The following is a 22,013-nucleotide window of genomic DNA, read 5'->3' as shown; positions in this document are numbered from 1 at the left end:
TTCTTGTTATTATATTTAGCAGTTTTTGTATCGGGCGAAATGTAACCAGTGGCGGCATTCTCGTCTAGGTTAACTGAAAATGCGCAACCACAGCTGAAAAGTCTGTCAAATTAACCTTCACATCGGTTGTAGGCAGAGTCGCGGGGTTTAATTCGTGGCACATATGGGTTTGAAGTTCTCGCCAACGGTCAGTCTGGCTTCAATTAGTAAAGTGGAACATCATGTAGATCATTAGTGATTCTTTGCCCAAGCTGTGCACATAGCTCATTTCCTAACAATCAACAGTTTTTCGGTTTTTCCCCTTTAATAAGCTGAGATAAACTGTTTGAAAGGAGCTGAAAGTTGCACCCGCAGTCCTTCGCTGCAATGACACCGTAGGCTAAACTGATATCAGGTAATAGTTGGTCAAATCTCAGTCTACTCTTTTAAAATGTATGTAGAAAGGAAAAAAAGAAAACAAAAACAACTACAGTTATATGCAATTAGTACAACATTTACACTCATGGACATATGTTTTCTTCTCACACAGTAATCATTCAGTGTCTGACTACCTCAGAAGGTCCACTTCTTAATGCCAGCTCATTTAATGACTTAAAAATTGTTGTTTAGTGATGTGTCAATGCTCACATATCAGAGTATATAATTATCATACAAGAACGGCATATGCACACACTACATACAAAACTCAACAAACATTTTTTTTTGTTTTTGTTTTTCAGATTTATTTATGAGTTACATACTATTTTCACTGTTTGTCAACAACTGTTAACATTTGTATTTTAAATATTACTAAGATGTTTAAAAAAAAGAAGATACCTATTGCAAAGCATGCACTACACACATTTCCTATGTATCTCATATAACCCGAGGAATCAATTAATCGTTTTAAATAAACAGTACACTGCAGGAAAAAAAGAATGCGTTTTTTTTTTTTTTTTTTGGATAAATGGATTTGCAATTTTCATCAGGAATACTTATTTTGGTAGTGTTTATTCATTTTAGTTGCTTCAGCCAAGGAAAAACAATACGTGAAAAAAAGAGACACGCATGAGGGACATTAAGCAGATTCCTGGAATTAAATCACTACTCTGCTTTCTGTTCTTGTTTTGGTCCTTCCAATCTCCGGATGGTCTCGTCCCACTGGGCGAACTGTTTAGACAAAAGGAACATCTGGAACGGGGGTCAAGGAATCGTGATCTCTTTCAACATTAGACGAGTTACATTTGCTGAGGAAGAGTTATGGTTGAAATGGATCTCATGAGCACCACATGACAAAACCACTGAATATGAATATAAAATCTCTTTTCTCATCATGAATCCTCAGAGTCCTCCTCCCCGGGCGCTGTACAGTCACGGCCCGCCACTCCCGAGCAGTTAGAATTAAATGGGTTAAATACAGAGAAGAACTTCCATACAGGGGACTGATTAAGTGTAATTTGACTTAGTAGCACTAACTCTTTAAGGTTAAACAGACGAGAGTTTGTCCTGTGCCACAAAAAAGGATACCAACTTGTTGTATTCCTCAAAGAGCTTCCTGACCTCGGCAGACAGCTCTTCATTTTGGTCCTGTGGAATGTAAACAGAGCTGTTACAGTTGCTTATATGGAGAAACGCTGTCGTGTACCCGGCCTAACGATCATAGGCATTACGGCAGCAGGCCAGACTCCGTAGCTGCGGCTCTGCCTCTAAGGAAACCTGTGCTCTAAGGAAACCGGTGCTCCTGTTTATATCACATCAGGACTGCGTTAAACATGCACTTGCTCTTACAGACATCCAATGGAATGTCAGAAGGGCAAAATTAAACTTTTCCATGACCAACTCATACTACTGGACAGAAATCATTGTCACCTATTACTCAAATGCACAACACAGAGGATATTAATGTTTATTTACAGTGAAAATAAAGTTTGTCAAAGTCTAACTCTTTAAGTGTCAGTCCATTCATTATGTGTCTTGAGTTTCAGTTATCAAATAAAACTGTACTAAAGTGGGGGGAAAAAAACAGTTGTGTCTTACCTCTTGGTTTATGTGAATTTGTGACAAACGCTGGAGTTTGGTAGCAAGTTCTGGAACAGCTGTATAGTGGAGACGGCATTGAAACAAGTAGGACATACAGTGATAAGACTGAAGTGGGAGCAACACAGACTTAAGGCATCCTTAGAAACCAATGAATCGATGTAACCTTGGATATGCTAAAAACAAATTTGTGACTTTGTTTCATCTAACTGATCTTACCTTTGATGTGGTTGCTATCTAGGAGAGGCTGCAGGTTATGCACCTGCTCGAGTAATCCGGCCTGAGAACGCAGGAATTCCTCCTCTGTAGGCATTAAGAAACTGAGTAAGCATAACGTGTACTAGGCCCTATCAACGGATTAATTAGAAATGTACAATTTACTAAATCATAGATAGGCAGTAGTATTCATATAAAGGATGGGGAAAGAACCTGCTAATACGAGTTCCAGTTTCATAGCATCAGGAACAGCGATGTAATCAGTGAACTGAGGATCCAAGTACCTCAACAAATCTTCAACTAAAATGAAAAAACAACAGACAGACCCATGAGGAACATGCAAAATAGCTTTTGCACTATCAAAGAAGCACTATCTACGGATGTTTTTATTTTGTTGTATTTTATTTCATATTATTTTATTTTTATTCATGAAGGCCAATAAACGTGTGGCTGTTCTCACTCTTCTTGTGGAGAATCTTAACACGTTCCCTCTTGTTGGCCGTATTTGCAAGCGTCGCGTTGATCTTCGCAAGCGTTTCGGCACACTGACAGAGAAAGGAAGTAAGAAGTACTTTAGTCATGGTCATGCTAACTATTATTTCGGGCACGACGTATCTATATTTTCGTTTTGTTATCAAAGCATGAGAAAACTCAACACATTTGATTTGACAGCGATGGTGATAACCATCCCTAAGCCACACCCGTTATGTCATCTCATTTCGAGTAGACGTTAAGGCGCACAGACTGGCCAGTTATATTCACTTAACGTCAGGGCAGTGAAGTAATAACCACAGAACTGAAGGTGAAACAGATGGTGACTTATAAATCAGACAGATAATAGCTAGCGAAGACCTCTTTGTTGTTAAACCACTAGCCGGTTGTAGCTAGCTTGCGGAAAACCACCCTTGAAGACAGCACAATGCGAACTGTCAAATTAGTATTCTACTCTGCAGCTTCTAAAATTGCCGAAAAGCTTGACTAACAATACCTTCGCCGATTTATTCCGGTTCCCCTTTTCACCATAAACGCGCTGTTCGAGGACTTGAAGACGAGCGTCCAAACTGTCTACCTGGTTTACTCCATCCATCTTGTCTGTTTGTTGCATGAAAAACCGGAAATGTCATACAATGTAAGCGCCACACGTTAGTCTTCGCCCTATCAAAATAAAAGCGCTGATATTCGTTTGCGTTGTGGACTCTGCTCACATTCATTACGTACGATTTATTTATTTATTACCTACTAACAGTTTACAAATAATCTGAAGAACAATTACCGTGTGTATGTGTGTGTGTCTGGGACTGTGACCCAGGCTGACTCTATTGATATTACGTGTACCGCGATGGGGCGGTACTAGGAGTAGTTAGTCCTTTCTTGGCATGCCTGTCTAAGTGAGATGTATTATGTTCTGTAAAACCATTTGTAATTACTGATTTAATAACTGCTGCAATACGTTACTCAACGACTGGACAACTCAGATGAACAGGAGTGGATTTTTCTATTCATCCAATATTGATAGCTTAACCAGTGAAACACACTTATTACAGGAGTTAAGAAAATAAAGAAAAGTTAAACTATGGTGTGACTGGTGTCACTTTTGTAACATTTCTTCTGACCTCCTGCATGGAGAAGGGGTGTGCATAACTCCAGACCTCTCAAAGAGTTATCTTCAATTCATTTTTCATTTTGACACAGAAGACATGTAAAAGCATCAGATAAGCTTGAGGGACAAAAATGTTTGTAGTAAACATAAGACCCTGTAAATTTGTTCAGCAGCACCGGGTCCTCTTCTTAAACCACTGCTGAATTCGAGTGGATATATCAAAAAGCACAACCTCCTAAAGTAATAGGGTAGTTATATAATTTTGTGACTTGAACCCTACCGTTTTGTAGAGTGTATTCAGTCAGACTTTAAAGAATGCCATGCTTCATTAAGTGCTCGAGACAACAGCGCGACCAAGGAGAAAACAAGAGGGTATATTGTCCCTCAATCTGAAAACAAAGCAAGATTTTCTTGTAAGTGGAGCAACAGACATAATAGCGTAAAATTACCAGGGCAAAAGACCATTTACTCTGCTTATTTGAATCTCCAGAAAATACTTTAGTGTATCCGCATGCGCAGTCATCCTGCGCTCTCGTCTTGACTCGACAGACACGAGAGCCGCAACGAGCGCAGTGGAAGGGATAACTGTCTAGGATGCCCTCAATGTAAATGGTTAAATACTGTCGTCTAAACGAATTATTCTTATGAACAATAGTAATATCTTTCGTCAGCAAAGTCTACGGCCTCTATTAAAGCGGACGTGTTGTATCGCATTGACCTTGTACCGGACGAATGTCAATATAAAAGGATTTTAATCTCGAAACGGTAAGAATACTGTCACAGAAAATACTGTAATATTTGCAGAAAATCACAAATGCTGATATCATTTGGATGTGGATGTATTCATTTATCATGCTGTTCTGCGCTTTTTATTGATATCATTAACATCACGATGGAAATACGCTTTTGTTGTGTCCACTCCTGCTAATGAAATTGGATTGGATGCTACGCACATTTTACGCCGTTTCGGATTTTTATTTGTTGGCCTTAGTTGTACATCATTTTTGCCTCGGGACTGTTTAATTTGTCAGATCAGGATCAGATGCAAAGAATGTGATTCCGTGATTTATATGTGTAGTGAAATACTGGCGCATTTTTACAAACGCACCCAGAGCTATTGTGGGGGTGACTGTGGTTTTGCCTGCTTTGGGCTATAGGACGGGACTCTAACCTCTCACAGAGATTAGCAATTTCGCCATTGTTGTTCTTTAACAAAGTACCAATATCGTAAAATAACACATGTAAAACCTAAAAAGATAACCGACACGTAGCTTTATGCGACGTTTAAATCCCTGAGCAACCTAAAACATTTTCACCGGTATGAAAGCATCAATGCGGTACGCTAAGGCCGGAATCCTGCAACCACATGCCACCTGTGCTGTCCACAGCCCTTTTTTTTGTAGGCCCGATTTGCTCCCGTTAATTGCTCTCGGGTTCACGACAGGATCTGTGTGTTTGGTAACAGCCCCCACTAAAATGTTTGAGTCAGATGTTTCAACGGAACGGGATTAGGGCGTGAGTATTTAGAAGCTGCGTCTTCGTTGTGGGCAGGTCATGCTGTTAAAACTGAAAGGATTCATGCGCACTGGTGTGCGGTGCATGAGGGCTGTCATTACATGCTATAGCATCGGGGTAGTCCTTTGGCCACAGGAATATCCAGATTATTGGGTTTTATGTATTATGTCCGCATAAAGTGGCGTTTAATAGTATTTCACTGCGACTTTATTCAATTTAATGTCTCGTTTCAGAACAACAGCTACTTGACTCACAGAGATGGAGATTGTAACGCATTTGATCAATGACACCATTGAATTCTACAAATGGAGCCTTACCATTGCAGGTAATTATAATATTTCATTTATTATTACTATTATTATCATTATAATCATTATTATTGTTGGTGTTGTTGTTCATTTATTTATTTATTAAGAACCATCTGTATAGTAAAGAGTGCTGAGTGTGAGCTAACACTGATTAAATTAAGTGCCAAATGCACAACCAACTCTGTTATCAGATTTCCTGTAATGGCAAATTTGCATTTTATTTTAAGAGACAGTCTTTCATAGAAGACCATTCTATTAGAAACAGCATCTACAAACTCAGTTGTTTCAACGCCACCTGATTTTAAAGTCTCAGTCAGGAAAAGTGCTGCACAACACATTGGCAAAAAAAATGGAAAAGGAACACATGCAAAACAACATTACACTGATTTAACATGGTTGGGGCCAGATTGTTAGATGAAATGGCATTGAGATCTTGTGTATGTTTTTCTTTATTCTTTTTTTTTTTTAGACAAGCGTGTGGAGAAATGGCCGCTCATGGACTCTCCTCTCCCCACTCTGGCCATCAGCACATCCTACCTGCTCTTCCTCTGGCTGGGGCCAAAGTACATGAAGAACAGAGAACCCTTCCAACTGAGGAAGACTCTTATTGTCTACAACTTCAGTATGGTCATCCTCAACTTCTTTATCTGCAAAGAGGTGGGTTCTCATAGTGAACACTTCAGTGGTTTAGATTTGCTTATTTATTTATTTATTTATTTATAGATTTAAAGGAGTCGTTTCAGAATAACACTTTTTCTATGCTAGCTTTACACATACCATCATTGCATCGGTCCACCTTAAAAACGGACGTTATCAATCTGAGAAACGGAACAGGCCTGGATTTTTCTTCGTAACACAGTCAATATTTTTCATTGAGGTCATGTAATGGCTTTCCTTGAACATTCCCCCTACTTGGATGATGGATCTATTTTAACCTGTTTTATTTTAGCTCTTTCTGGCAGCACGGGCGGCGAACTACAGCTACCTCTGCCAGCCTGTCGACTATTCCGATGATCCCAACGAAGTGAGGGTAAGTGTGTGTTTGTGTGGTGTGTGTGTCTGGAGGGAGGTCTGGTATGATAAATGGCAGCGTTATCGTGGTTCTGGGACGACCACGGCGAACCGACACGCGCCGTAAGACGCTGAGAAACATGATCTCACCTACCCGTCGTCAAGCGAAGCCGTGTAATCAGTGGGGACGCGGAGGAGAGTTAAATTACCCCTCTCCATGACGCAACAAACAGCCATGCCAAGAACTGTCCAAAAGTCAGGGGTCAAGATGACATTTGATGAGATGTTTCCTGTCTGGGTGAACTAGTTTAAGAGCAAATATCAAGACTGCACTCCCTAATAGACTTAGAAAGAGCTTCATAAAAACAGCATTTTTGATTCAAAAATGTGAGAAATAAAAATACGAGAAGGTAATGTATATAAATATGTAACAAGCTGTATTTTTTGTGCAAAAGCATAGAAAACGTTTTTTTTTTTTTTTTTAGTGCTGTTGATCAGAAAGACAGATTTTTCTGTAACTAGATTCGTCTGTGGAAAAGAGAAGTCTCTAAATGAGTAGTTCCTCTAGAGACCTGCAGGAAGCAATAATCAACAAAATGAATTCTTCATTAACATTGTACAATGCTAAACTTACCTGGTACAGCATAGAAGTGTGTCATACCCTCACACGCGCAGTCGGAAAGCTGATTCAGGAGGTAAGGAAAAGTCCAGCGTCCAAAGTTGGAGAATTGCAAAACGTTTTGAGAAAAATGCTTGCTCTTTGGAGTCGCCAACTCCAGGCGCTTGGGATATGTTAAATGCCATTGGCACGACACATATAAGTAGACGATATGCTATCAAAAGAATATTCTGTATTCCAAAAAAAAAAAAGTCTTCTGGAAATTACAGTATTGTGGTGCGGTCTAGAATATACCGTAACAGATGAAGGAGAAGAAACATAAACATAGCGACACATACAGAATGTGTCAAATAGAATGTAGCACTGTGTGAAATCAAACTCAGATCTCTCTTTTTTGATTTGTCGTCGCCGAAGCGTAACATTTCTCTCTGTCTGTTGCCTTTTTCTCTCTCCTGGGGGATAAACAGATAGCTGCCGCGTTGTGGTGGTACTTTGTCTCTAAGGGCATCGAGTATCTGGACACCGTGTTTTTCATCCTGCGTAAAAAGTTTAACCAGGTCAGCTTCCTCCATGTCTACCACCACTGCACCATGTTCACACTCTGGTGGATTGGCATCAAATGGGTGGCAGGCGGACAATGTAAGTGCTGTACCCAGCGAACAAGTAACAAGCCGAAATTCAAGACTTTTTTCTTTTATTTTTTATAAAAGAACTCAAGCTTTCCCGTGAATCTGTAAAAAAAAATATATATTCACAGCTAGTAAATGTAGCACTCAGTGGGAACCTTCATTGTCGGCTCTGTGTGATTTTTTTTTCTTTCCTTTTTTTTTCTTTTCTTTGCAGCTTTCTTTGGCGCACACATGAACGCAGCCATCCATGTCTTGATGTATCTTTATTACGGGCTTGCTGCCTGTGGACCAAAGATTCAGAAGTATCTCTGGTGGAAGAAGTATCTGACCATTATCCAAATGGTAAACCTCTATCTACTGTGAACGCACTCGCCACAAAAGTGTTTCAGTGATTATCAGTAACCCTGTTTCCACATCAGCTACTATTTTATAATTACAATTTTTACAATTTTAGCATAAATCCTATATGATTTCTAAGATTTAGCACCTATATTGCAGTAAGAAGTACTCCGTTAAGATGTTCCCAATGCTTGAAATGCTGATAACTGATTGCTTAGCGCTCCGAACCATTTTTTTTTTTTATTGTAAAATTGATGTATTCAAGCATTTGCATTCTTACGTATTGAAATATACACATATATTCTCAAGGTATTTTGAATGCAGTCACATGTTTCAAGATCACAATGAAGCATCACATCAGGGAAAACATGTATTAGTTAAGATCCATTAAAGCCGATATTCCTCGAGCGAGCCGTGGTAACGGCAAAGATCGAAGAAATATCGCTGCGTGATCTTTACCGGAACAAGCCTTTCAGTCTGAAAAGCTTTTGTTCTCTCTCGTTAGATCCAGTTCCACGTCACCATCGGCCACACCGCCCTCTCTCTCTACATCGACTGCCCCTTCCCTCACTGGATGCACTGGGCTCTGATTGGTTACGCCATCACCTTCATCATTCTCTTCGGAAACTTCTACTACCAGACCTACCGCCGTCAGCCACGCCGCGACGGGTCCTCCAAGTCAGGCAAAGCCGTCTCGAACGGGGTCGCTAATGGAGCCCTTCCCACCAGTAATGGAGTGGTGACTGGGAAGACGGAGGAGAAAGCGGCGGTGGCAGAGAATGGGAGGAGGAAGAGGAAGGGGAGGGCAAAACGTGACTAGGGAGGAGAAAGGAGATGGGGGGTGGGGGAGGTGACATAGCAGACGGGCTTCCCTTTGAAAACCAGTAAGAACACATCATTTGGAGGACTGAGAGGTATTAGGGTTTGAGGGGACACGGTTTATAGACCAGAGCAGGTCTTGAATAAATGTGATAGGAACTAGGCTGTTAGGAAGACATGTTGACTGGATGCACTGTTAAAAGAAAGTGTTAAGAAGCCCTAACAGTGGTGTTAGCTGAGTCACAGAAATTACTGCTACTTCTGAGTGAAAATACAGTTTTCAAATTACATTTTTTAGCGTGTTATGGTGTGCTTTAGAATATACAATGGCACTTGTGAGAAAACAATGTCAAAATACTCTGCAGAGCGAAGATACTTATACACTTGTTTTCAAAACCTGTGTTTCCAGGCAGCATTTTGCAAATCAACTGTCACTTTCTTTTAGCAGTGTAGCGGGGGTGGGGGTGGGGGGTGTCACATCTAATGGATTGATTACGTATCCTTAAAAGCATTATGTTATTTTACAGTCTTAAGATCACCATTCTCTCTCGCTCTCTCGCTCTCTCTCGCTCTCTCTCTCCAGCAGTGATTTTTTTTTTTGCAGATGTTACAATTTTAAACACTGCTGTTGTGAGACCGAAACATTCTACACAAAATCTACTCATTCATCAAAGGGGCTCTGCTGGCTAACTCAGCAAGATACATCAAAATCCTTCCTTTATAGCGTTTTTGTTGTTGATTTTGTTGTTTTTGTTGTTGAATACTTTTTGTTTATTTATTCAAATTTCTAATACAGTCATGCATTGCTTAACGTCCGCGATACAATCGGTGAAATAGGATGTTATGTGATTTGGACGGTGTGCAAAAACCGTATTATATACTTAGCAAAGCTATATGGGATACTGTAGTGTACCTGTGTGGTAAATTTTTGATTTGTAAATAGGGAAAGTAACAATAGAAAGTACAGTACAGTACATACATAAGCCAGTAACACGGGCATTTATTATGACTCTCAAGACATATGTATTACAGGTTATATATGTACTGTACCATTATACGCCTGACAGCGCAGTCGCTTTGAATACAAGAGACATGAGATACACGTTTTGCGTGCGGGAGGCTGTTGCGTTTGGTACGTCCGTTTGTAACTGCTACGTCCCTGTTCTCCGATCGGGATTCCTGAACTCTATTATAACCCTACGTGACCACGTACGTATATGCAGTCGAACGTTACCCGAACGGACGTTATGCGGCGCACGACTGTATTCAAATGCAATATTTTTTGTTAAAACTCATGTCAGTTTCATGTTTGTCTTATAAGTTTGGTTATGTCTTCTTCTTTTTTTTTTTATATTGGTTGAGCCTGTGAGTCAAAGCTGTCTTGAGTCAGAGAAAAAGAATGACATGAAGCCTCTGTTTACATGACTCAATACGCGCACTCGTGTAGCAAGAATCCTAACAGAAGGGGAGAATATGGTGTGTTTATCAGGAGGGGGGGTGGGGGTGGGGTGGTTTTGTTTGTCTGCTTAAGATTACTTATTATCTGGTTGTTAAAGATACTGATTAATTTCATACAAATGCTAGACTGAAAATATCAACCAATATCTTTGTGATATATTATAAATTATAGCTTTATATGACATGCATTGCAGATTTGGACATAGCAAATTGTGTTTTTTTGCGTAAGAAAATGACAGATTTACAGTTGCATAGTCACGTTTTCCATTAAGTAGATAGTTAAAAAGCATCATCTGGAGTCATTTTTGATTGATAAGGACATTGTAGGCATTTGATGATATCATGGTTTATTTTTTATTTATAACTTAATTTATGTTGTTGTTGTTTTTTATTTCGACCTTTGTGTGTTTGTATACTGTTTGTCCACGTATTCCTATTCGGCCTGGTAGCAGTCATGCATGCTGTTACGAAATAAACTACAAAAGGTTCTACGTGAAAGCGAACGTCATGAAACATGGGCATTCTTTTCAAAGACGGTTTTGAAATTCATCCGTAAAGGGAAAATGATTTTGTAATTAGGGAATGTTATGTCTTCAAATGATGATACACGGGGCTTTACATTAAACTCATGCATTATTATTGTTATTATTATTATTATCATTATTATTATTATTATTATTTAGAGGGAATTCAAGTGCAGCAGTTAACAGAGGTTGCCTAACCCAATTTAGGAGTGCGCAAACTGTCTTGTGTGTTGCAAAAACGTACTGCTTTCATCTCCAGTACCCTATTTCACAGTCATTACAAGCTCTGTGTCCAATTCGATTGATTTTTTTTTATAGTACTGTGAATAAGGCAATGCTCTTGTGTTCTTTATTTCTTTTTCTTTTTTTATGTTGTAAATGTTGTGCAATTTTGTACGTTGTGCTTTTTTGGGAAAAAGAAAATATATACCAAGGTTATCAAGCCTCTGCCTAGTGCAACTGGCATTTTTTCTTTCTTTTCTTTTCTTTTCTTTTCTTTTCTTTTTTTTAATAACAGCCAAACAGCTCATTGCTGTAAACATAAATAAACAGAATGCCGGTGTATCCGTGTCTTTGAGTCGTAAGTGTATGTTATACCTACACATGCAGGACATTAGAATAACCCAGACAACAGCACACATACATAGGAACGAGTGAAACCACTGAAGTGTTCATAAGGTTGAAAAATCATCCAAAGACGGCGAATCTGAACGTACGCTTTTGGCAAAGACTCTTTGATGTTTTCAATCGAAGATGCCTCTGACCTCGTACAGACGTGTACGTTCAGATCGAGTCCTAGTGAAAAACCTTTATGAGTCCTAGTCAAAAACCTTCCGTTGCCGTGCCAACCAGAAGAGGGCAGACCGATCACTGTGTGAATAGGGTTCAACCGGCGTGACAGATGACGAACAAAAAAAAAATCACTGTTACAACACAAGCATAGAGATACGTATGACCACGTGTGTGTTGGATATTTATAATGTGATCCTCTCATCTGCCAGAAGTAACAGTACTTTTTAAACATTTCTGAATAAATGGGGTTGAAAGAACAACCGTCTCCCCTCCAGGCAAATTTTGATATTCAAAAAATCCTTTGAAAACAGCTACCCTCCTTCATGATCTCGACAACAACAACAAAAAAAGAAACCTGGCTCTTCCTTAGAAACAGAATCCCCTATTTTGTTTAATGCTGACAAATTTTAATCACATCATATGTACTCTGTGACCTCCCCCGTGCTATAAATATCTTATTTATTCATCTGATATGTCATTACCAAATGTCTGATTTATGTGTTAAACCCACTGGTTTTTCCCCTACTGCAGAGGCAGTATTTCTGTTCTGCTCTCGCTCTGTCCCTCACCTACTTTATTGCCTAAAGATAACCCCACACCCCCAGCCCAGCTGTATTACTTTCATGGGATCCGCCCACTCCTTTTTTTTTCTTTTTTTACCCCCTCTCCCTCATTCATTCAAGATGATTGCCTCTGTGGACCAATCAGAGCCCTGGCTCTTCACCTCCTCCTCCTCCTGCTCGTCCTTATAAAGCTGTAGTAGCAGAGACAAAGGTTTCCATGGCAACTGTACACAGCTGTTCCAAAGGCAGCAGGGCCTCACCCTCCCTCCCTCCCTCCCTCCCTTGTCTGTTGAAATGGGATCTATTCAATACTTTTCGCCCATACAATAGCACTGTGTATATGGTATATTACAGTATTATATTTAATGACTCTCCGTCAGGATTCTTGGGGTTAATCCAGTTAAATATTTTACAGGAGGGATGTATAAATTTACCCCCACCCAGCTGAAAGGAATGTGGTGTGGCCTGATGAATTACTGTTATTAAAATCTTTCATGGTTGGTGTGCTATAGCATTTCTGGGACTGAGTGGGTGGTTGCTAACGGATACTGACTGGGAGTAGCCTATGTTTCTTTTTGCCTTGCTGGTTCAAAGCACACAATTTTAAAACTCGAAACACACTGAAACAAATCTAAGTGTTCCAAACCATTCTCTAAGCAATCCATCACAGTAATTACAACGCAATTACCTTCAAGACTCGTTCTTTTCAGATCCACTATGAATTCACTTACTGCTTCTTCTTTTTTTTTGACAAAAGTTTTATTTTTGGGTGGTGTTGTTACGAAGGGTCAGGAGTAGCATGAGGAGCGTGTTTCAATACCGAGGAGCTGCTCTCCCGGGGACAAGACCAGAGCGCGCTGCAGTCCGCTAAGAGGAAGAGAACTCTTTGTCTGTGATTCTCCATGGATGCCACGGTAATGTAATCCTCTTCCTGTCGGCCGGAAAACTCTGCGGATGAAAGCGCAACAGAGTCTTGTTTCTATCACAGAGACTAAGAAATTCTCTATCCTGATATGACCCTGGATAGGGTCTTTGGCGTATGCAGGGAATTCGGCTTGTTCAAAACAAGCCCTGTTTTAACAAATCAAGGCCCCGATGAGCATCTGAGGGTCTGGATCTGTCACGCGGGATTTTGAGTCGGCGCAAAAAAAAAAAATTTTTAAAAAAAATAGACATGCATGCACTTTTGATTCCCAGAACGAGGGCCGTCTGGATCTAACTCATAAATGAACTACACATGACTGAACTATGTTGCGAAAGTATTTCTTCTGGGATGTGCCTTGTACTGTAGAATGAGTCAGGCAACACACAGCTAAAATCACAGGGGTCCTGTGTGAATGTTATGCACGCCATTAATCAGACATGTGCATGGGGACACATTGGGCCTTTTGCAACAACTCACTAAAATACCTGACAATCTAAAAGCATCAGAATAGTCATTTTAGTGTAACGTGAAGACTCTTAAGAGAGTCTGGAGTTTGAGTTTGAGAGAGCGCCTGTGCGGCTGACCTCCACATGCTTCACCCACTTGTTTGTAACATAGACAGCGACGCTTTAGTTCTAACTTAGTATATAGGTCATTGTTATGCACTGATTGCACCCCTGTGTGTGTTCTGGGTAAATTAATTTCTCTAGCCTGTCATGTTGTCTTTCACCCCGTGTTTATCCAGCCTTAATATACGGGCTTAAAAACCCCATACCACTGGTCATGTATATATATGAAAAATGAATAAGCTCCCAGGCAGGGCTGTAATGGGAGTCATTAAGAAGGATATCTCTCATTTCCCAGCTGCTGCGTAACATACATCCAAATCAGCTGGACATTATCCACAACCCAACGCAGCCATCTCGGATGTCCCCAGCCGGCGTAACAAAGCACCGTCCGGTAGCACTTTCACAACAGCCAGACAGAAGTCTGGTTTTAAAAATGCAAAGCATTTTACTACAGTAAAAAAAAATGCCAGTTTTATTGTTTGAGGCTAAAACAATTGTAATACATTTCTGTGATACTCCTGCCAGCGTGCTGACAGCTAATCACACTTTCAATTCGTAAGCAAATGAACACATTAGTGAATTCATCAATACAGAGCCAAGAAACAAAGGAGACAAAGGGGCATGTGGGTGTATAATTGCAGCCGATACTGGACGTGATGGTTTTGCCAGATGGTATTTGACTGGTGGCTTCATTGGGGTGGGGTCACAGAGGACATGGGAGGTGGTGGGGAGGGTATTGATCATCTCTTTATGCCACAAAATAGAGGCAGTGGCCACCATCCTCATGCCAAACATGTAGTTGAAGCGATGCTGGTATAGCACAAAGAACTGACAGTCTAAACAAAAGAAATGCAAAAATGCTCAATAATAAAACCATATCAGTATGAGAATCTGATCCCCCTTAATCAGAATCTTAAAAAGATCATTAAAAAAACGGCTAAATTTACATTAAAAACACCTTAGTTCCTGTCTAAATTTAAGAGGTGCACACTACAGAAAATACATTGTCCACTTCAAGCCCATTACTTGTTATTTTGTACAGTCCTAAAACACTTAAAACATAAAAAGAGACTGTTTTAATGGTTGACTCATGCTCACAGATTTAAATCAGGAGATGACCCCAGAAATAAGGACAGGAGCCCAGAGTTTTCAGGCATCTGTCATCAGTGATCAGCGCAAAGTGGAGAGAACTCAGATGTCCTTCTCAAGTTGTCCCTCAACGAACTCTGCGAATAAAAACTCCCCGAGTCATTTCTCTTTTAAGTCGGCCACAGAATTTCTCAACACCGTTGGACTGTCTTTGCTTATATTTTGGAATTCTTGTAGTGCCATTTGCCGTTAATTTAAAATATCTCGAGGGCTTTCGTGTGCAGCCCAGGAATTAAATAATGCATTATTTGACACATTGAAAGTGGAAGCAGTAACTGAATCAGTTTTTTGATTCAGGCCGAATCACAGAGTGAGGAACGGAATGGCAGCGGAGAGCCAGATGTTACTGTTTCTCTCTGTCTCTCTCTGTCTCTCTTCAGTGCTTCTTTTTCCTGCCCAGCAGTGTTCAAATGGCTCCAATTTGTTATACCTAAGTTACTGTTGCAGCTCAGCCTGGAGCCTGGAGATGCTTTTCAGCGACAGAAGCCAGGTTTGGAAAGTGACCGTCAGCAGTTTTTTTTTTTTTTTTTTGTATCGCCCTGTTTCACAGCCCGTGAAAAGCAATTTGACTTTATGCTCTGTACATAACCAAGAAAAAAAAAAGAAAAAAAATTCACAGTGCAGTTCTGAAAAATTTTCAAGGGGCTCATGAGTAATGGATTTATGATAATTCATGTATGAGGAAGACAGCAGGCGCTTTTTGCGATTATCATGTTCTTTCATGTGGTCAGTTTTTACAGATGAACTCTGTTAACATTAACAATAAACACTGTTCACTTTCCTTTATCAAGTCAGTGCATAACTTGGATTATATTGTATTCTTTCATGGATGCATATAGAATGCACAGCTATTTTTAACTACTGCACGTGGATCCAGTCAGACATCTGTCAGTTCTTGGTACAGTGAACTATACCATTCCTTCATGCATACTCCATTTGATCACGCTCCTTATAGGCAGCGTGTATAAAGCTGCGACAGACATCCATCAGTTATCGATATTTATTGCAATCCGCCAACCAACAAGGCAGTTCTTAATTTCTTTATTTATTTGACGAAATTTTGTATCGCGAGATTTAACACAAAGTATTCGGACTGAGGAAAGTCCTCCCCTTTGTCATTCAGCCGAACAGGAAGGCATCACTTCATCGTTAACATTTAGTTTATGTGGACCCTATACTCAGCCTGAAAGCCCTCCCTGCGATGACGTAATTGTTCGACAATTGATAAGGTTTTCATTGGTGGTTTCACAGCGCCGGATACCCACTGTAAGCATACCTCGTTGACTCCATTAGAGCCGGAAACGGGATTGGTTTCTTTAACGGTAAGGACTACTTTTAGCATCCCTCAGATGTATTTGGGGTTTTTTTTTTCATTTGCTATTTTTACCATTATTCCGTTGGTTTATCAATTACAGTTTTTCGTGTGTGAAGGACAAAGAAATGTTAGATCTTAAAGTTGATACTGTGATTTGCTCTGCCATTCTGTATGTGAAGGTTATAGGTAAGCTATTCTCTCATTTAATATACATGTAAGTGCTCCAGTATAAAAACGCAAATATTAATGTTACTGACCACTTATTCCTAACAGGGATCATTTATAAATTCTTAAATTCGTGAAATAATTCCTGTTTTAGGATAAACTGTACCATATATAGTCAGGATTTTTATGTTATTGAAACAGATTTACTGGTTTCACAGTTCCTCTACTGAAATAAGTATAAAGCTATTTCTTGATAAATTCTGATGTGATTAAGCTCTATGATTTGTTTATGTGAACCGGAGAAAATGTGTTTATAATATACGTCTTCTGGCTCCGTTTTTTATGGTCCCCTTCTGTCCATTTGAGTAATGAGTCATCGGACGTTTCGGCAGTGAGAGAGATGTGACTAGAAATGAGCTCAGGACCGACAAAGGATTGCAAACCTGTCCCAGTGTGTTTTTGAGTCAGTCACTCATCATAGATTTTTTCAAAACGAATTTGTGATATCGTTGTGATGCAGTCTCTGGTAAAACTGATTGTCAGCTGTGTCTCGCCGAGTAACTGAAGGACAAGATTTACAGTTACATCGACTGTGGCCGAGCAGACAGTATGCAAATACGAGAGCGGTACAAATTGATTCGTATGGTCATTTAAAAAGCGTAATCATTTTGTGCTGAAAATAAGCGAAAGGAGCCAAATTGCTTGTTATGCCAAATCCAAGAATAGTAAACACGTAAACATGCCAGCTGGCACTAAATATTATTTATAACCAAGGCCATAACATAGTTTGCCTGCCAGCATGATCCAGTAAAAAGCTATCTTACATAAGCTTACCACAGTAATGCAGTTATACATAGACACCTTAATGGTCAGATCACATTAACTCCGAGCTAACGAACACAGAGAAAAACATTTCAGGAGCTATAAAGACTTCGTATTCAGTTGCCAATGATTTGAAAAGCTGGTTTCTTTTATCTGAGGAACAGAGGGGAATGGATGATGGGCGACAAGTGAGTGCTCGCAGATGACACCATGAACCCCGCCGCAAGCGGCGCTGCTGCCGACTCGCGACAGGCAGACAATAGCAACAAGAAACAGAACCGAGCATCGTCTCCAGCTCGGTTTAGAGACGGCGCAACGAAATCAACCTCAAAAAACGCGACGCCGTCGAAATCAGCCGGGACTAAGCCAAGTGGAAAAAGCAGCCGCAGTAACTCGCCCGTGACGGCAAACACGGGCAAAGAGAGACAGTCTTCCAAAGGTGCGGCAGCTGTCCATGCGAGTGGTGCTGAAAGTCCTACTTTGAAAAGGGCGGAGACGAGCAAGAAAATTGTGGAGCGCAACAATTCCTCAGACGACGCACATGACACAGATCTTTCGGGCTTCAAGGGTGATGCGAATCGAGTAGTGTCTGATCAGCCGTGTTCCTCTAAATCTCCTCAGGGGAAGAGAAAGAATCAGAGAGTAGAGCCGACAACAGGCAGCAACAAACAGACCGCTAAAAATTCTGTGGGATGCGGACCAGGCTTTTGGAGGGAAGGATGTCTGCAATCTGAATTGATACAATTTCACATGAACAAGAGTTTGAAGAAAGAGGGGAAAATGCAAACAAAAACATCAAGTTCTCCAGTCGCGGAACTGGAGCTGTCGTCAGAGATAACAAATACAGAGTCGACCACACAGGAGGGGCTTGATTTACAGGAAGAAATTGAGAGATTGGAGGATGAAAATAAGGAATTAAAGGTATGTTAGCCAACATACGTCATAAGAGGTCTTTAAAAAGTTACACGATATGCACTGTGGTGCATCCCTAGCATCTAGACAACAGCTCACCTTCTGTATATTTATTCCAACAATTAATTTCAACAATTCACTTATTATGCTACATTTTCTATGCGAAGCTACACGTCTGTGTTCTCTTCTCCAGAATGAAATTGAAGAAATGCGAGCGGAAATGGATGAGATGCGAGACACGTTCTACGAGGAGGACGCTTGTCAGTTACAGGACATGCGACGGGAATTAGAGAGAGCCAATAAGAACTGTCGAATTCTGCAGTACCGCCTCAAAAAAGCAGAGCGGAAGCGTTTGCGTTATGCGGAAAGTGGCGAAATAGACGGTGATCTGCGTAGGAGTGTGGAGCAGGATTTAAAGGTAGAGTGGATGTTTGTGATTACTCGATTCCGTGCTCTGACTCACAAAACAAAGATCAAGGATCCATGGCTTTTTGGTTGCACAGAAAAAAACCCCCATGGGAGTAGCTTGTTATTACAATATACCACTGACTCTCTCTCTCTCTCGCTCGCTCGCTCTCTCTCTCTCTCTCTCTCTCTCTCTCTCACACACACACACACACACACACACACACACACACATTCTCTCTGATATCTCAGGTGGCAAAGGATGTGTCTGTGAGATTGCACAACGAGCTCGAAAATGTAGAGGAGAAACGAACAAAAACCGAGGAGGAGAACGAGAGACTGAGGCAACAACTGATAGAGGTGGAGGTGACTAAGCAGGCTCTGCAAAACGAGCTGGAGAAAGCAAAGGAGGTAATAATAGCACTGTGGCACTGAACCAGCATCTTGACTTCATTTTCCTAGTTATTCACATTCACTCTCATCTGGAGTGTCATTTAAAGGGTGCTTTACTGAGTGCTGATCTCTGCTCGATTAAAAATGTTATGACGTCAAGAGGTAGATTAATGCTCTGTTTTGCTCAAATCACAGCATGACACATTGGAATAATATTGCAAATCCTGACCGCATAGTGTGAGAGATTCAGCGTAGACGTACCTGTGCTGAGTAAGTTTATACATCAGTATACATGTGTAATAATGTAAATGCTTTCTGTCAGCTGTCACTTAAACGTAAAGGAGGTAAAGATGTGCAGAAATCGGAGAAGAAGACACCGCAAACACCAACAGAGGCAAGTACTTTGACAGTTTGTTTCACTCAGTCAGAATTAAAAGGAAACTGTTTGAAGCAGAAAATATCAATTTTTGAAGATCTCAAGGAGCACTGTTCTCTCCTCAGGAGGAAAATGAAGATCTGAAATGCCAGATAGCGTTCATCAAGGAAGAGGCTGTTCTCATGAGGAAGAAGATGGCCAAGATAGACAAAGAGAAGGATCGCCTGGAACAGGAGATTCAAAAGTACCGGTCCTTTTATGGGGACGTGGACAGTCCCCTCCCCAAGGGCGAGGCAGGGGGCCCCCCCACGACACGTGAGTCTGAGCTGAAGCTACGTCTGCGTCTGGTGGAAGAAGAGGCCAACATCCTGGCAAGGAAGATCGTGGAGCTGGAGGTGGAGAACCGTGGGCTGAAGGCAGAGCTGGATGACCTGCGTGGGGAGGAGCTGGGTGGAGGTCTGGCAGACCCCTCCACCCGAGAGCAGAATGAGGCACTCTCTGAACTCCGACAGCAGCTGCAGCTAGTGGAGGATGAGGCCGAACTGCTGCGTCGAAACCTGGCTGACGTCGAAGAGCAGAACAAGAGGGTCACCGGCGAACTGAACAAACTCAAGTACAAAGCAGGGTCGCACGAGAGCTCCAGGCACACAGGTGGGGTCATAGACAGCGGTAAAGCGGAGGCGCTGCAGGAGGAGCTGAAGGCGGCCAGGTTGCAGATTAATGAGCTGAGTGGGAAGGTGATGCAACTTCAGTACGAAAACCGCGTGCTGCTGTCCAACATGCAACGTTATGACTTGGCCTCCCACTTCGGCATTCGCGCAAGCCCTCGAGACAGCGACGCGGAGAGCGACTGCGGCCGCCGAGAGAGCGACGACGACTCCTGCCGTCTCCCGCCGCATCGGAAACGCGAGGGGCCGATTGGGGGCGAAAGCGACTCCGAGGAAGTCCGCAACATACGGTGCCTCACCCCAACTCGTACCCTTTACTCCCCCGATGGGCGTTTTTTATCCCGAAGTCTAAAAGACCGCCAGCAGATGATTGACATTCGGATGGAAGCTGAGCGACTCAGCAGAACCATCGATAGATTGATCGCCGATACCAGCACCATCATCGCTGAAGCAAGAGTCTATGTGACAAACGGTGAACTTTTTGGCAGATTGGACGAGGACGACGACAGCAGCCGCATAAGAGAACACGAACTCCTGTATCGCATCAACGCTCAAATGAAAGCTTTCAGGAAGGAGCTTCAGAGCTTCATTGATCGACTTGAAGTTCCCAAACCAGAAGACAGAGAGACCGAGGAACCTCTGTCTGTAAGTCTCCGTGCAAACGCATCAAATCATGCTGTAAAACATGACCACAGACACACTTATTAAAACCATATACACTCACTCATTTTCAAGTGGACAAGAATTAAATATGAAACAGATACAAGACACCGTTTTCATCAAATTTTGACAAATCAAAGATATGCATTTCATAAGGGAAACTGTTTATAGTAACCACATTGTAAGCATTTTAAGATAAAAATTATGATTTGTACAGGTTTAATTACAGATATCTCCAGTATTGATCTGTATGATGAGATCCTATTGTGTAACATGTATTTTTGTTTGCCCTGACTCTCATTTTGCAATTCTCTTTTCCAATGTTCTCACTTTTTTTGTTGTACTGTTTCTTCCTTTGGTTTGACCCACCCAGATGTTTCAACCAATCATTTTGCTTATCCTCATTCTTGTCTTGTTTTCCTCATTGTCCTATGCCACCATATTTAAATTGGTCTTTCTTTTTACTCTTTTCTTTGTCCTGTGAGTTGCATCCCTCCCTTTTCCCCCTGTACAGACCCTTAGTTTGTTCATTTTTTTATTTTTTATTTTCATTTTTTATTTTGAACATGTCATCAAGGTTATGCAAGGTACAGGAAGCTTTGAACTTTTCTGGCACAAGCTACAACTACTTAACCAAACACAAGCTCTCAACCTACATTGAGGACTGTCAGTCGTCTGGAACTGTCAACTTACAAGGTAAGCATATACAGTATTAAAGGAATCTGATTTTATTTAGCATAAAACAATTATTATAAAGGTTTCAGAATGAGGTTTTGAATTTCAAACTATGTATAGCTATAGTTTGAAATACTATCATATGCTTTTTGAAAAAAACAAAAGCAAAAACCCAAAAAACAAATGTTCAGGTGTCTTAAAATGATGTGTGACTGTTGTGCATGCTTCACATGGAAAAAGAAAGTGTCTGTATACATAATGTATTGTGCTGTACAATTTATGTCTGACCAAAATCTACAGTTGCACTTAAAAAATGCATTGCTATCCTGGTGACAGCCCTAAACCTAATTTCATTTGGTATATTGTCCAATAAGTTGCATCCTGCCCCCTTCAATGTTGGAGAATTTGTGAAGCGGGCATCCTGATTTAGTACCTGGAACAATCTCTTATCCACACAAACAACGTATTCCACTAATATATGGCCTCAGTTTTCATTGTACTGCAGTTCTGAAACCTGGTGTCAACACCAAGGGAAGACACCCTAAGGCTATAGACTGAAATAAATGTTGA

At 40.9% G+C, this 22,013-nt stretch overlaps 3 protein-coding genes across 3 annotated transcripts; 2 read left to right on the top strand and 1 right to left on the bottom strand.

Moving 5' to 3' along the window:
• Positions 1-735: 735 nt before the first annotated feature.
• Positions 736-3,319, bottom strand: dctn3 (dynactin 3 (p22)). The gene is made up of 7 exons (XM_030784755.1): positions 3,221-3,319; positions 2,693-2,777; positions 2,446-2,532; positions 2,236-2,319; positions 2,017-2,075; positions 1,507-1,566; positions 736-1,170 (listed from the first exon to the last, which is right to left on the bottom strand). Exons 1-7 carry the CDS (start codon positions 3,317-3,319, stop codon positions 1,084-1,086), a joined length of 561 nt encoding a protein of 186 aa, XP_030640615.1. The 3' UTR covers positions 736-1,083.
• Positions 3,320-5,605: 2,286 nt separating this feature from the next.
• On the top strand, positions 5,606-9,073 carry elovl4a (ELOVL fatty acid elongase 4a). The gene is made up of 6 exons (XM_030783734.1): positions 5,606-5,672; positions 6,125-6,312; positions 6,605-6,685; positions 7,753-7,924; positions 8,129-8,256; positions 8,759-9,073. The coding sequence occupies exons 1-6, from the start codon at positions 5,606-5,608 to the stop codon at positions 9,071-9,073; spliced, it is 951 nt and encodes a 316-aa protein (XP_030639594.1).
• An 8,491-nt stretch (positions 9,074-17,564) lies between these two features.
• Positions 17,565-21,252, top strand: mtcl3 (MTCL family member 3). Its single transcript, XM_030784950.1, has 6 exons — positions 17,565-18,275; positions 18,460-18,684; positions 18,924-19,082; positions 19,387-19,458; positions 19,566-20,753; positions 21,142-21,252. Exons 1-6 carry the CDS (start codon positions 17,565-17,567, stop codon positions 21,250-21,252), a joined length of 2,466 nt encoding a protein of 821 aa, XP_030640810.1.
• The last annotated feature ends 761 nt before the right edge of the window (positions 21,253-22,013 follow it).

The sequence above is a fragment of the Chanos chanos genome, chromosome 9, assembly GCF_902362185.1.
Source record: "Chanos chanos chromosome 9, fChaCha1.1, whole genome shotgun sequence".
In the NCBI taxonomy this organism is placed as follows: domain Eukaryota; kingdom Metazoa; phylum Chordata; class Actinopteri; order Gonorynchiformes; family Chanidae; genus Chanos; species Chanos chanos.
This window is presented reverse-complemented; position numbering and strand designations above follow the sequence as displayed.